Source organism: Gymnodraco acuticeps, unplaced genomic scaffold, assembly GCF_902827175.1.
Source record: "Gymnodraco acuticeps unplaced genomic scaffold, fGymAcu1.1, whole genome shotgun sequence".
NCBI classification, from domain to species: Eukaryota; Metazoa; Chordata; class Actinopteri; order Perciformes; family Bathydraconidae; genus Gymnodraco; species Gymnodraco acuticeps.
In genome coordinates, this window is record NW_022990274.1 from 4,646,259 (window position 1) to 4,662,392 (window position 16,134).

General features: G+C 39.8%; 1 protein-coding gene across 1 annotated transcript in view; it reads left to right on the forward strand.

Annotated features, from left to right (window-relative positions):
• Positions 1–16,134, forward strand: part of calcrla (calcitonin receptor-like a) — a 57,643-nt gene that overhangs the window by 14,380 nt on the left and 27,129 nt on the right. Inside the window, exon 2 of the mRNA XM_034221494.1 lies at positions 10,894–11,002. Coding sequence (XP_034077385.1) covers positions 10,928–11,002 — 75 coding nt within the window. The 5' untranslated portion in view covers positions 10,894–10,927. The remainder of the gene's footprint in view (positions 1–10,893; positions 11,003–16,134) is intronic.

The following is a 16,134-nucleotide window of genomic DNA, read 5'->3' on the forward strand; positions in this document are numbered from 1 at the left end:
AAGAAGGACACAGGTATTTTTAGCGCCACACATTTGAGCATATCTTTTTCTCTACCATGGCTCCCATCCCAAATAAACTGAAACATGACACACTGTGCCTGTGGTGTTCACTGTACTCTGAGTCCTGTTATAAATAAAGCTTGCATTGTACAAGGGACAACTCTATCACCACAAACTCATCGGCCACACATATACTATCTTCCCTCCTCTAAAAAGAGCACACTGTGTTCTGCACTAGCACTGGCATTGGCTTTGTATGAAGATTGCATGTGACAGAACCTTTCAATATTCATAATTTCTCGGGATACTGTGCTGCATCATCTTTCCTTTACCGTAAAGCCTCGAGGGGCCTGAACGACCACCATGAAGGGTTGCATATCTAGCATATGACATCATCTAACAATATTTAGAACCAGCCTGAGCCTCTTCTTTCTTATTTCCCCCATGAGCTACATATATGTATGCCGTCTTTTCCTGTTTTCGGTACCGTAGTTGTAAGTAGATTCATGTGCTTGCCCTGGGAAATGGCATGCCTGGCAATGAAGGCGTGAAAGCAGTGAGCACTGACATGAATACTTTGGTATTATGTTTATTTTCTACTCTGTAACTGTGGAACCTTCCTCTTTCACCGTATTAATGCAAATAATATTGCGTGCATCAGTCAGGGTGGGTGAATCCAGAGTTCAGGAGGTCTTTCAATTAAACAAAAGACGTCCCCTCCCTCACATTTGTGTGGGACTGTTATTTTTTTCCCTGACATCTGGTGGTGCCCTTGGCAACACAGGTTTGCATGAGGTTTGCTCCCATATCCTAGGCTTGGTGAAATCAGTTGCTCAGATGTTTAATCTATTTCAGGCCCTTTTTCAGTCACAAGGGAGGGATTATCTGCATGTACAGATTCCCTCGTGGGAAATGCCCACTTGCCTATTTGCTCTTGTTGATTGCAAGAGGAAGATCTCAGATGGGGCTGTTTAACCACAAGGTTGTAAAAACCTCTTGTTGTTGTATTTACATGCCCAGCTGTTACTGAGGACAGCGTTGCTTAAAATTTCCTGTTTCCTACAGTCTTCTTCGTCCCATCTATTCAGTTGTCAGCTCTCAAAATGACAAAAAACAGTGGGAGCTAGGGCTGTGCAATTAATCGTATTTTAATCGCGATTACGATTATGGTTTGCGACGATTAGGAAAACAGCATAATTGACAAAATACGATTATTTTGCTGGGTGCGCTTTCGCCCCTCCCTAAAAGCCCACTCGGCCACGTGGGAGTGACATGTGTTGTGAGTGTTCAGCGCAAGCGAAGATGTCAGAACAAGAGCAGCAACTAGTTAAAAAGAAGGGTCGCGGGGAGATTCCCAGTCGATCGCGAGATGTGTCTAAAAATAGAACAACAATATTCTGTTTTATCGTTAATGTCCTGTAACATAATGTTCCCGTGCCAGAATAATGCACATGAACGCATCAAAGCTTTGTGATTGGCCGGCCTCACCCCATGTGTCCGGGCGTGGCTGGTGAGCAGTGCACTAGTTCGCTGACGTTGTCCGTGTCAACAGCATGGATGGTCAACAGGAGTGACAGTCCGCACACACACAAGACCGCAATTATGGCAGAAGCAAAAAAGCCCAAAATATATAATTTTCACTCCAAGTGGGAGGATCATTATTTTTATATCTATTCCAATTCAAAGTCCATCTGTCTCATCTGCAATGCGAGCGTGGCTTTATCGAAGAAGGGTAATTTAGGAGCGGCATTTCAAAACAGTGCACAAACGCTACGAGACGGAATTCCCTCCTAATTCTGCCCTACGCTCCCAAAAGGGGAGGGGCCTGAAAGGACAACTAAATGCACAGCAGTCCATTTTCACCAGGCCCAACAACAAGAGCAAGGCTGCTACCAGAGCATCTTATCGTGTCAGTCACGTTCTTGCGAAATACATGAAGTCTTTCGAAGACGGCGAAGTTATGAAAGAAGCTTTCCTGGAGGCTGCGACGCGCTTTTGGGGGACAGTAAAAAATAACAGAAGCATTTCAACAGGTTTTTGATCTAATAAAAACTCAATTTAGATACCGTTATTAATCTGCTGTAAGTTTTAGTTTGTTTGAATTTATTCATGATAATTATTGTACAAAATGGTATAAGAATGCAAACATTAAGATCTGTTCTGTTTACATTGATTATAGTCTATCAGTTCAGAAACTAGTGTTGCTTGCATCCTATTTTAAAGGCATTTATTTTTATACTCTAATAAAATGCAACAAAAAATGGGTTTGATTCTATTAATGTTGTCTTTTTTATTGCACTGTTGCTGCAGCAGATTACTGTGTAGCTTCAGATCTGAGTTGTCTTATTAGTAAGCCTAATTTATACTTTTGTAGCAACACTATTTTTATATAATGGCAAAGAAAGGGTTCTTCAGAGTCTTTTCTTTTTTTCCTGTGTCATATGTGGCAGCACTGCCACAAGTTCCTCTTCAGAGAGGGTCTTCAGTACAGGTGGCAATATCGTCACCTGCCTGCGCTCATCTCTGAAACCAGACCATGTAAACAGGCTGGTGTTTCTTGCAAAACATCTTTAAGAGATGACATGAGCAGCCCAACCAGCATTTGCCATGGTGGCCTAAACATTTTTATTTGGTCTTAAATTGTAGTTCAACATTTATTTCCTGTTACTTCTGGACCATGACGGTTGGCCAGCCTTCAACGTTTAACTGAGTGGAATATGTTGAATATGTTTTACCAAAATGTTGGCTATATGTTAAGGAGTTTTCAGTAGGTTGTGACAGTGCACTGCAACATATTTGATTTCATTTATTTTGGTCTAATTTATTTTTATTTATCATATTAATATATGTTTAGTATGGTTTTGGAAGTGCGCTCCAACACATTTATTGATCTTGTTTATTGGTAAAATATTATTTGTTTTAAAGTTCAATAAATGGTCAATGAATAATCGTCAAAATAATCGTGATATCAATTATTGACCAAATAATCGTGATTATGATTTTTGCCATAATCGCACAGCCCTAGTGGGAGCCCAAGCTGGCTGGAAACTGAACCCATCCTTCCTCCCCATCAGGATGAAGACTTCCATGTCAGGAGCACTTGCGCAATTTACTAAGTACTATTTTGTTAACTAGAAGAGATGATAAACCTAGTTTCTCTCAAATCTCAAAGTTCAATCTGATTTCTTAAAATGTCATGTTTTGTTGGTCCAAAATCCAAATACATAAAAAAAGCAGGACATTCCTACATTTTGAATGGGAACTGAAAAATAATGTTTTGCCATTTTTGCTTTTAAAAAGTGACTTTTTAATTAATCAATTATCAATGTTGGCGGTTATTTTTCTGTCAGTTAACTAATTGATGAGTAAAATAATGTTGCAACTCTAAATTAAATATCGATACAAAAAGCGAGGAGAAGTAAGAAATAACAAGTTACCCTAACAAAATCGGAGTGGTTTTAAATAGTTTTCTATTATCTTCATCTGATTTTAACAGCAAACATGTGTATGGCCAGACAATTCAGCTGGATGCGGGGTGTCCACTGGCTCATTAGTTTGGGGTAACGTACTGCACTAACGCCTGCTCTCCTCAAGCTGTTTCCCAACAGACGTCTTTGATAAAAAAGGAAAGTAAGCAGAGCTGTTGAAGACATAGACCCTAAACACGTGTTGCACGTGCAGCGAAACTGGGCTTGATCGAGTCAAGGCAAAAACGTCATGATAGAGCACTTTCTGTCTGTTTACAACATTACGTTAACAATGAACAAAACACTAAGAAACCAATATGACGGGATGCAGCGAACATACAGAGAATGTTGACATATCTCAGTGGGAGCATATCATATGCTGCCAAAGGGGTGATGTACATTCTTACATCGGCACATTTTATAGTATCTCATAGCTTTTCTTTCATACAGACTCATTATGTCATATCTTTTGGCAGCTTCATGTAAAGATATAAAGTAAGTTGTGGCCATCCGGTGCCTTGGTTGGATAGTGACCTCCATCATCAACTCATACTTTGGCTGAACATTCCCACATCTTATTCCTCTGTCACTCATTTACCAGCTGTAGACCACGGGTATTGGAACGTTTCCTAGCTACTGATCAACTCAGCCTGAGGGAGGTCCCTATTTTTATAGCTCCCCCAATACTGGATTTTCTTTAGGCAGATACTGATAATGAAATTGAGAAGTATCTTTTATTTTTACATTAACTCCCAAAAAACAACAACACTTTTGATCATGGATTTTGATTCTTAGGTTCTTTACTTTTTATGGTGCAGACAAACTTTCTAACTGTCATTTTTATTTTTTGTTTGCATTTTTTTAATTTACTACATTTCCTTGTCATCCGACATCAGTACCTATGGATACCTCTCTCAACACCCATTTGAAACAGAACTGTAATCAGATCTACTTTTTCTTTATAGATATTTTACAAATCACCCTTTTAAACTTTATTCTTGTTTTACTGTCATATAGTATTTCATACCTGTTTTTCATTTATTCTCTTATTTTTTTATAACTATAATGATCATAAATGTCATAAAAAATCATAAATCATAATCATAAAATCGGAAATAATTGTTTACATTAATGGTGACCAAACCGTTTGAGACCCACTGAGATAACACTGAGAGAGTCCTTTAGCTCACTGACTCTCTCAGTCTGACAGGAGAGGACTCTCTTCCACCTTGTTGTTGAAAAAACTCCTTATATCCGTTAGAGTAGCTCGCTAGCACCAGAAGCTAACAACAACGATCTCAGGTACTCTCTCTCTCTCTCTCTCTCTCTCTCTCTCTCTCTCTCTCTCTCTCCTCTCTCTCTCTCTCTCTCTCTCTCTCTCTCTCTCTCTCTCTCTCTCTCTCTCTCTCTCTCTCTCTCTCTCTCTCTCTCTCTCTCTCGCTCTCTCTCTCTCTCGCTCTCGCTCTCGCTCTCTCTCGCTCTCTCTCTCTCTCTCTCTCTCTCTCTCTCTCTCTCTCACCCAAAATGGCTCGTTCCACACACACACAGAGCCGAGCTTTAATGAAACACAGAGCCCCAGACGTAATAGTACTGTACTGTATCATATTATTTTCGAATCAATAATCTTTCAAAATATGATTTTTTTTAAATTTATTTATTTTTTTAAATAACCATTTTTCCTCCTGGTCTCTCGCGCCCCCCCTGTCATGCCTCTGCGAAAAAAAACTGAATTGTAGGTTAGGGTTAAGGCTATGTGTCCAAATGAACCCAAAATAGGTATACAGTTATTAGTTCACACTGGTTTAAAACTGTTTTTGCTCAAATTTGTTACAGGGGATAAGTAAATATATTATGTTCTATTATCCCAAAAAAGGAATCTAGATGTGAAATGCTTGGGTGATTCAGTCCGCTTTGGAAATAATCAACTATATTCAAATGCTTTAAATAAATCCAACTGCGTGTGGAACGTGACCTCTAACCATAGGTTCCCTGACTCCCACTGTTTACTGGAATGAAATAAGACTGCAGGTCATTTGAAATCACAACTGAGCTATTTATCATGCCGGGTACTTCCTGTTTACACGGCACACGATACATACCCCAGTGTTGTGTTTGGTTTTCAAAGACCAACAACAGAATCAAGCAAGCATTGCAGTGCTACAGTACAGTGTTTATTTTTGCCTTTAACGCCAGATGCTGCTTGATGCATTTAAAGAGCATGCAGGATCAGTTTACTTTGTTTTTGCTTTTCATTAAAAGGAATTTTGAGCTACAGATTTGAACGAATAACTCATTTTAGAGTGTGATTATTTTGTTTGTGTTCATTTTTGCTCTCTTTATGGAATTTAAAAGTACCACTTTTACAGGATTATGGATCTATTACCATGTTTTAACACCAACTGAAAGTATTTACCTCAAACTCAAGATTACACTACAGGATAATGGAGCATTTCACATGTTCAATTCCTCCTTAAATTAAGAATTACTTTATCTTATACTGTATGTATTACATCAAATTCAATCATTTAGATTGCCTTATTTGCCATACTGTAATCATTTTAGCATCACATAATTCCCTGATTGATTGTTAGTGCTTCATGTGTTCTCATGGCTACTCCCTTCTCTAGTTAAGCCTGTATCCTGCTTTAGAATGGGGCAGTAATGATGTTATTGGCCCTCACCAGCCTAATGGACATCCGAATACCACTGAGCGGAACTCGGAGTATGGGGCGGCGAACATCCTGTGAGGGCAGAAGGATGTTTACAGCACTGCAGGGACAGTGGGAGTTAAGTACAGGCTGAGTTCTGGCACCGAGCGAGAAGACAACAGCTGTTATGCATAGAATGTTTTTCCAGGTAACTTTGTACGTTCTAGCGGATGTAATAGGTGATGTCAGCTCTTGTGCAAAGTGTACATGACTAACCACTTCTGCGGAGCTCTCTGAGGTACTACAGATAATAGTGGACCACCCACAGCTCACACTGGTTTGTGGTTGGATGAAGTTGACCCAAACAGATCAATAATCAAGTATTGTTCCTCTGTAGAGCTGGAACTCTTAGCTTAGAGCTGAAATTAGCAAAGTGTTACTTACTTATATGATTGTTTGGGGGATTGCTGGTCAACAGTCAAAGGTTGTTGTGACCTTAAGTCTTTCCATTTCTTGTGAGTCAATGTCTCAGGAATGCCTGGATGTAATTTCTTCCTATTTGGCACAAACCACAACTTGAACTTAAACTGATTAGAATTGTTAGTAAAATGTCACTTTGACTACACTAAACATGTTTTAGGCCATAACTCAATAAGTATTGTTCTAATATACACATTTTGCACATTTTATAGCGTGAAATAATAGAGGGATTTGTTAAAGGCATTGAATAAAACGTCAACAGGACTGGTTGGCAGAGGCATGCATACACAGAGCAATACTTCTTGTTAAAAATAGACATACACTTATTCTGAACATGCTAAATAGTCATAGCAAACGCATCTGAACACCTTAGCTCATGAAGACCATATCAGAGATAAAAGTATTTGACTGTTGAACTACAATTACGTGTGGTCGCCAGGGGAGGAGCTGCAATGAGATAACTATGTTACTGTAGGCAACTGTTTGCTAGCACATACACAAAAGCAATGTTATAGCAAGATTATACGTCTCTCAGCTGGATTTGGAGTTATGCTCCAGTGGCCAAGGTCATGTTGCTGCAACATTAAGGGCCTGTGTCCACATTTTTTCTGGCATTTGCGCATGGTGTCGCATGATTACGCGTTGAGAAAACCTCTGCACTTAGCACCTTTAATCTGAGCGGCCCTGCATTTTTGTGCAGCCACTTAAAGCAATTATATTTGAAAATAATATATTTTTTAGGACGTTAGTCATGTCACTTCAGAACAAAGACTAAGAAGCCAATTTCTTTGAGCAGATCAGTCAGGCTGACCCTGGATGTTGCCACCGGTCAGTGTTGTACTTGTATCGCTCTACGCAGATCTTCCTGGTGATTGGTTATCACAAAGGAGTGCCTTACTGTATGACAGCAGGATAAAGGGTTGGTTTTAGACTCATACAACTGAAAGCTTTCTCTGTAATAGCCAGTGTCATTTGATTGCAATAAAGGAAAGCTATTTGCCTTTTGTCTGAGCAGAAGGTATTTATAACTTTGCATTCGATCTAAGATGTTATGATTAATTCACAAGCCTGCTGTTGATCATGCTTTCTATCGGCTCTTCAACACCTGTTAAAAACATAGCTATGTTTTGAGTTTCCATCGTAAACAAGATATTTATGGCAGAAGTGAAAAATATCCTCTTGGAAATGTCCACTATGGCAACTAGATTCCATCAGATGGGAGGGTTTGTTGTTTTATTTTTCTAATATCTTCTTAAGAATGATTTAAATGTGAAAACAAGGAAGAGCCATAGAAAACGGGATTAGAAATAAATCATAACTAGCTAATTGCAACGTTTAAGCAGCTATTGGGAAAACATTCTGTGTCCTGACAAGATATCCACTGTATCATCTGCTTTGTATGCAATGCAGCCTTTGCCAAGAACCAGCTGGGGAACTTGGCAAAGCAGACTGCTGTGTGTGTATCTGTCTGTCTGTGCATGCGTGTGTTTTCATGCACGTGTTTCAGAGCAGCTGATCTTTTCCTGGCTGTTTCCAATTTGCACATCTCCATAATGTTTTACAATCCCACTTTCAGTAAGCCCCTCCTCTCCCTGGGGTAACGCAGTTTTAACTGAGAGCAGACTGGAGGAGGCGCGGGGCCGGCCCCCGTGGAGACAGTGCTGCGGGGACACTTGTTACAATCTGCTGGGTCAAATCCCTCAGGGATGGGCTGTCTGACGGCCCCTCACCGTGCCACTTTTACCTCATCAGTGTGTTGTAAGACTGAACTCGTTTTTGTACTAAGTTTTGGCAAACAACCAATGAGTATTCAAGCTTTTAGCAAAATGGTAGCTGCATGAAGCTGCAGCATTTGTAGGGCTGTGGGGACATCCATTTATGTAAGCCTTCATATTTTCTAAAATCAATCCTTTTTTTCTACAAAAGAGCAATGGTATTGCAACTGAAGGAGTAATTCTAGACACCAAGCCAACGTTTTGTCAAGCATTGTTGTGTTGTATGCTGCAAGATCACAGTACAATCGCAGTTATTTTGTGTACAATTTCCTTGCTTTTTAAAAAGGCAAGTATCTGAGAAATAAGCTAGCTAGCAGCTAACCTGCCAACTTTATTTACAGGCAGCATTTTTATTTTGTATGACTTTGACTTCTTTAAGTCACTGGGATTTGAAAATCTAATTTGGTTTGACATTACAATCAGTTGAAATCACTTTTTAAATCTTAAACATTCTTTTAAATAGCACCACTAGTTATGGCTAGATATTGAAAATAACCATGACACCAATCATCCAAATTAAAACATACTTATGTTAACATATTCACATATTTTGTAACATTAAAGTGAGTAAGTAAGTTATAACCATACATCTGTAAAAACAGGATGACACAAAAATCTGTTTGAAAACGAAATTACAAAAACGTATTTTTGCAAAAATGATATTTAAGTTCAGATACTCAGTGTACAGCAGTGACGTGCGGTGAGGTTCATGGCTGGTGAGGCTCTGTCTCCCCTGACTGCACGTCGCTGGTGTACAGCATGTCTGCAGTTCATAAAGGCAGAACTTCACTCTCACAAACTGTTTCTGCGGAAAGCCAATGATGCACTCTGAGCTGAAGGGGAGGTTTCTATCCTGGGATGTTGAACATTCTCCACCTTCATACTTTTGATTCATGCAGTGCATTGCACAAAACCACTCTTCTATAAGGGGGGGGGGCGTTCCCAAGCTGAGGGGCCTTTGACTTGAAGAGCACACATATTTGTTTTTCATCACCAATGATATATCATTGGTGATGAAAAACAAATATGTGCGCGCGCTCTTCAAGTCAAAGGCCCCTCAGCTTGGGAACGCCCCCCCCCTTGGTTTCCTGTTGCAGAGTTTGTCTGTTCCATTGCACAAAATGTAATTTAGATGTGCGATGTTGAAAAGTGATGAACTAGTTCCTCTCGGGTGTTAGAGACCTTATTTACTTTGCTTCTGAATGAGACGTAATCCCCTCCGGAAGGCCATGTACCTAAAAGTAAGTCATCCTTGGTTCAGCTCTTCTCTCAGCCCTCACTACAAACCTGCCGTCCATATGAGTATGTATTATGGATTGCAAAAGAGATATGGCTCACAAAGCTCACAGCAGCGGGAGAGCATGGGGTTTAAGTGTCAGCTGTGCCAACATGACTTTTGTCAGGGAACTGGAACTTTTTGTTTAGTTGGGCAGATTCCAGCTGCTTATTGTGTCCGCTGTGTTCTTTGATCACTTCAAATAAACTATGGGCACATTTCACTTTTCAACTTTCTTAAAGGAACACTTCACCCACCCAAATGACCCTTTGTTACCTTGAATTCTTGAAGAACACATAGATTTATTTTCGCACTCCCCCATGCCAAGAATCCAATATCAAAGAAAAGTCTAAACAAATTGAAGTAGATGGCGTTGTTTATGTTTAAAAACAGCAAAACTATACTTAAACAAAACTCTAACATTTGTAACACTTGTGTGAACATTCAAGGGTTGCTTACAAAAGCGGGCTTCTAGTTAATTTGATTACGTTTTTTAAATACGAAGATTTTAGTGGAAATGTACGTGTTTGGGAAGTAATACACAAAGGACTTTGGTTGTGCATTACTAGTACTGTACACACCTGTTGTGCAGAGTTATATGGGTGGTTCTGACTAGTTTTGATGTTGTTTAACGCGCCTCAAATTGACTTTAATTCAAAAATAACTTGAACTCTTTTTTTTTAATCCACTTTAGAAGCATGCGAGAATGCTTTTCTTCACAAAAGGTTACACAGAACAAGATATTGATATAAACATGATCATTTTGTGGTAGAAGTATTGCTTTAAAATGTACAGTCAGTGCTAGTAGAGTCATCTTATGTTAAATGTAAAATGGTAGACATGCGTGTACGACTCAGGAGCAGTTATAGTTTAGCAGCTTATAAAAGTCGGGAGTTAAATGCATAGTGTGTTGTGTTTGAGGATTTATGGATCCAGTTGCTGCTTTTCGATCCCATTACGACTATTTTTAACATGTTTGACTTTAAGGACTTGGATTGATGCCTCCGTTTTTGAAATTAAACAAATAGACGAATCAGATATGAAGTCATATGGGCTGTTGAATGTAGGTTTCAATAATCTTTTACTCTGTTCCCAGCTTAATCGACTGTGATAGCGAATACAAAAGCAACATTTCAGAGAGCCGCCGGTTGAAACATGTATTGACAGTGGGAGAGATAAGGGCCTTTATGAGGGGATTTTATTTCACTTTTTAATGGCGTTGCTTAATTTTTTCTTCTCTGTTCCAGATCTGCAGCTCGTAAATCATCGTCTCGCTTTGACATGGCCAAAAGCAAGATGGATAGCATCGAGCGGAGCGGGGTGGTGGCACTCATACTGCTGTGTCATCTAACAAAGGTAGGAGAGTCTGTATGCAAACAGGCACTGAAAAACATACCAAATATAATTCAAATCAGAATACTCTATCGCAAGAGACATCGGGTTTGGTGACAGTTGCCTTATTTTAGAAGTAAATAAAATAACAGATAAAAACATAAATCAAAAATAGAGTTAAAATGTGTTGTAAAAAGAAACAACAAAATAAAAATACATATATATATATATATTAACATATTAAAATGTATTTGAAATGTCCAATAAAATAGAATGTATTCTTGTTAGCAGTGGTGTGATTTTACATTTACTTAAGTTCTCTTCTTCAGTATACATTTGATGCACTTGTACTTAAAAGCCTCTTGGATCAGTTGAAAAATGCCTCCTGTCACCAAGCTGAAAACAAGACCGTTTTTAGAGAAACTCATGAAAAAGTTGACTTTTTAAAATGATGTGGATCTCACAGGACAGAGACGCTTAAAAGATATGCCGATCTTATACAATATGATGTATTGCTTTACAATAAACTACCACACAGTATATAAAGGAGTTCAAATATTTATAAAATCCACAGCAGTAAGATCTAACATACATGTGGCATACTGTACTGCACCACTACCTACCAGAGAGCAATTGCCGCGAAACAACTCAACAAAATAACAGCTATACAAAATGTCTATACGTAAGTAGCGATCTGTGCCCAAATTCCACTTTGTCCGTTTATGTCGGAAATTCGATTGTCTTTTTTTCCAAATACATTCTAAAACGGTCCAAAGCTGTGATCCTTCACATTTAAAATAAATACAAAATCTTTCATTGCTTTTCCTGAACTTCCTGTCCGAATTAGTGTTGTCAGTGTGAGTGATCTGATTACACGTAAATGTGCTTACCTCGTGCTATTTCCTATTTTTTCACGGCCATTTTGTGTCAAGAGCATTTTGTTATGACATCATCAGAAGATGAAATTGGCATCCATCTGCTGATGATGTCATAACCTGACGGCTTTGATGATGACCTCATCGTGACCTCATCGTGACCTCATCTGCTCACGATGAGGTCACGATGAGGTCACGATGAGGTCATCATCAAAGCCATTGGCATTCTGAACATGTGTGCAGGTCAAACGGATTGACTTCATACACTTACTTCCACGGAAACCTACATTCACCATAGGAACAATACAGTCCCATACAGACAACAAGTCTACTCAAAACATTTACCGTCTTCTACAAAGAAATACGGTCTTGCACAAACACACTTTCATTATTCTACCTACGCTCAATTCAAGACTAAAACAGACTTGTGCCATGGCTGGAATAATGATCCCAGCAGTGTGTGAGCAGGTGAGCTGCAGACAGGAGAAGGAGCAAGCCGCCCAGAGGCTCACAGAGACCCGAAACACGCTGGGCAGCAGAAATACTGCATTGGAAGGTGGTATTAAACACTGGGAGTTCCTATATGGACTTCTGGACAAGCATACACGTGTCCTGGCAGAGAAAAACAAGCACTTTGAGGTGAATTGGCCTAAACACGAGAATATGTTGAATACCAGGATCCAGCAAAGGGACAGTGTAATCAGGGGTCTGACAGAAGCCAACAAGATCCTGTCGAAAGAAAATGCCGACTTGGTGGGAAAAGAGCAGAGCTGGCAGGATCAGACCCGCCACATGGACGCTGCAATCGTGCGTCTGAACAAGGAGAAGGAGCTTCTCTTCCAGAAGCTTGCAGTGACCACAAAGAAATACAATGTACTCATCGTGGAATCTTTGGCTGTGGAAGCAGACATGAGTCCAATGGTCCTGCAAGAGGAAAAGCAGTGTCCAGAGTCAAACATCGGGACAAGCCATACAAGGAATGAGGAAGATAAAAAGTCACTGGCAGAGAAGTTCAGAAGAGACATGGCTGAGAAAAAAGAAAGCTGGGCTTCTCTAACCAAACTGATGAAGGAGAAACTCCAGAAGATTGAGGACAAGAAGACGCATCTGGAGGAAATGCCCACAAAGGTCCTGCCTGAGAAGCAAGAAAGCTTGGCAGAGGAAGTCAACTTGAAGTCTGAAGTCCTCAAACTGGAGGAGAAGGTCACTGAGGACTCGGCTGTGAAACAACATAGCGTGGAGACAGTAGTGGTGACAGAATTAAAACAGGAGGAGACGTCCACAAAGGACCTGGTTGACAAACCAAATTGCTCTGAGATGAAAGTCACAAAGATGATCGAAGTGAAGGAGATGGAGGACAACCTGGCCAATGAAGACCACAGCTGTGGAACCAAAGAGCTGGAGGATGAGAGGAAATACCTGGAAGAGTTCCCCTACTTACCGGCGACCAGAGCAAGACGGGCCGTGCCGCAGGACCAGGAGAGCAGACGGCAGGATACACTTAACTTGGCAGCAGCGGTGGGGACGGTAGTAAAAGAAAGGACATATGAAATAAAGTCCACAAAGGACCTAGTTAGGAAACCAAATAGCTGGGAGATGAAAGTCACACCGACGGAGATGAAAGTAACAGAGGTGGGGGACAACCTGGCCAATGAAGACCAGAGCTGCGAAAGCAAAGTGAAGAAGGGGGAGGATGAGGAGAAGGACCAGGAGGAGTTACCCCACTTGAAGAAGACCCAGGCAGGAGAGGCAAGGCTGCAGAAAAAGATAAGAAGAAAGGAGAAAAAACAAGAGAGGAGACGAGACAAGGAGAATGCAGGCCGCTGCTAGTTGTTCATGACAACAGTAGCTCCCTTTTATCCCCCCTCTTCCCCTCTCTTCGCCTCTCTTCCCCTCCCTCAACCCTCCTTCATCTTCCTCACCCCACCTCCACCTCATGCCCGTCTTTCATCTGCCCTTCTTCCTTCCCCTCTCTATAATATGTTTGCATTGGGGTTTCTCCTGGAACGCAGGTTTTCCCACTTTACATCCAGAGGCATTTCTTATGCCTCTGGATGTAAACAAAAAAACACAGTTAAAGAAATACCTCCATCCACCTCAACTCCCTGCCTCTGCCCACCCGTCTCCCTCACCCACTGCCCACCCGTCTCCCTCACCCACTGCCCACGACTTGCAATAAGTGCAAAAACCATAGAGATTCCAACTCCGAACAACAAAAAGTGCAGATATATTGACTTCAAGCAAGTCATTCTGACCTGAAGTGAATATATCTGCACTTAGTGTTGGTGCTGGTGAATTAGATACAAGTCCTAAATTAACTTTTTTAATTAACTGTTTTATTTATTTGTATTGTATTGCCAAGGTACAAAAAGCCAGGCATTAAAGTCAGATATATGCATTTTCATTGAATACAAATAAACTAAAGCATTTCATTAAAACTTAAAAAGTCTATATTCAATGTCTCCACCTCACTTAAACATAAAGAGTACACACATTGTTATATGATATTTTGTTGACTAGAAAGTTCAAGTACTGCAAAATGTGAACAATAGACTGTCGTTTAAAGGGCTGCCTGCGACTCAAACATGTGCTCGTCTAACAGCAGTCGTCAATTCAGGCGATTAGTCGACTAATCGTCGCACGTTTATGATATATCATTATTATTATTGAACTGATGAAGTTAAACTTTATTATTGAAAAATCCCACAAGATGTCCGGTAATTACAAGTTCAGTATCGTTAACTTCAATATTTGTTATTGTCTTTAAATAAAAACCTTTAGCTGTATAAACCCCACTATCAATTAAAAACGTTGCTTAGTGCTCAAAACTGAATATAGAGATTTTTTGAAAACTGATTACATAAATATTATTATTATAACTGCACTATTTCACTATTTTTCTTTTTGTATTTACTTGTCCTAAGATTTCATCGTCCTAACTCCACGTGTTGACTCATGTAAACATTTTAAGTAAACATTATAAAACACTTTCACACAGACAATTTAAATGCAATTCACTGTTTTATTAAGTAACCATAAACCATTTACCAAAGAACAAAAAAAAAAAATATATATTGTTTGCCAAATAATTCACTTTTAAATAATAAACACCTTAAAACTGTGCAAAAGACTTTGAGAAATGTCCAGCGACATATTTTGAACCATCACTTATGAGTGAACACAAAGTTACCTGGAGCAGTTGTGCTCATTCATTTACCACATGGACCACAGACCCCATACATATAGAAGTATCAAAGAATGTACTGACACATTTTATGACACCAAATGTTATTTTAATGTTTATACCTTAAGTAAGTACATACTTCCTTGTGTTTTCTTAAGCAGGGTTTTGACCAAAGGACCTGTATGTGTAGAAGAGCATTTTTACAGTGTGTTGTAAAATATAGTATAATGCTATATGATTACAGCCTGTCGTGTTGTTTTTCATCAGGGTAATTGGATTTATGGTGTAGTGAAATATACTTAGCAAACATTGTAGTTTACTATTAGCTTTGGTTTGACATATTTAGACTTACTTATGTCGGTTTATGTTGTGTAAAAAGCTGCTTTAGGTTTGTGTTTGCTTGTCCTATTTTCCACAAATGGATTTAATGGAAGCTTGTGTATGTTAGCCTCCCTTTTCCAGCGTTATAAGGAGGAAATCATGGACTGTCTTTCTTGAACGCATCCCAAAAGAGTCAGAACAAACAGCTGAAATTGAGTCCAGACATATGCTTTCACGCATACTTTTTTTATTATTACATTATTATTACATTGCATTTAGCTGACGCTTTTATCCAAAGCGACTTACAATAAGTACATTCGACCAGGAAGACACAACCTTGAAGAAAACAGAATCATATAAGTACATCAGGTTTCATAGAGCCAAACATTTCAAGTGCTACTCAACTGGCTTTAGATAAGCCAGTCCTTTATTAGTGTATAAGTGCTTTGTTAATAGTTCTATTGCTCGAAGTGGAGTCGAAAGAGATGAGTTTTCAGTTTGCGCCGGAAGATGTGCAAGCTATCTGCCGTCCTGATGTCAATGGGGAGCTCATTCCACCATCTTGGAGCCAGGACAGCAAACCCACGTGTTTTCGCCGATGGGAACTTGGGTCCCCCTCGCAGCGAGGGTGCAACGAGTCGTTTGGCTGATGCAGAGCGTAGTGCACGCGCTGGGGTGGACGGTTTAACCATGTCCTGGATGTAGGAAGGGCCAGATCCATTCGCAGCATGGTAAGCAAGTACCAGTGTCTTGAAGTGGATTCTAGCAGTTACCGG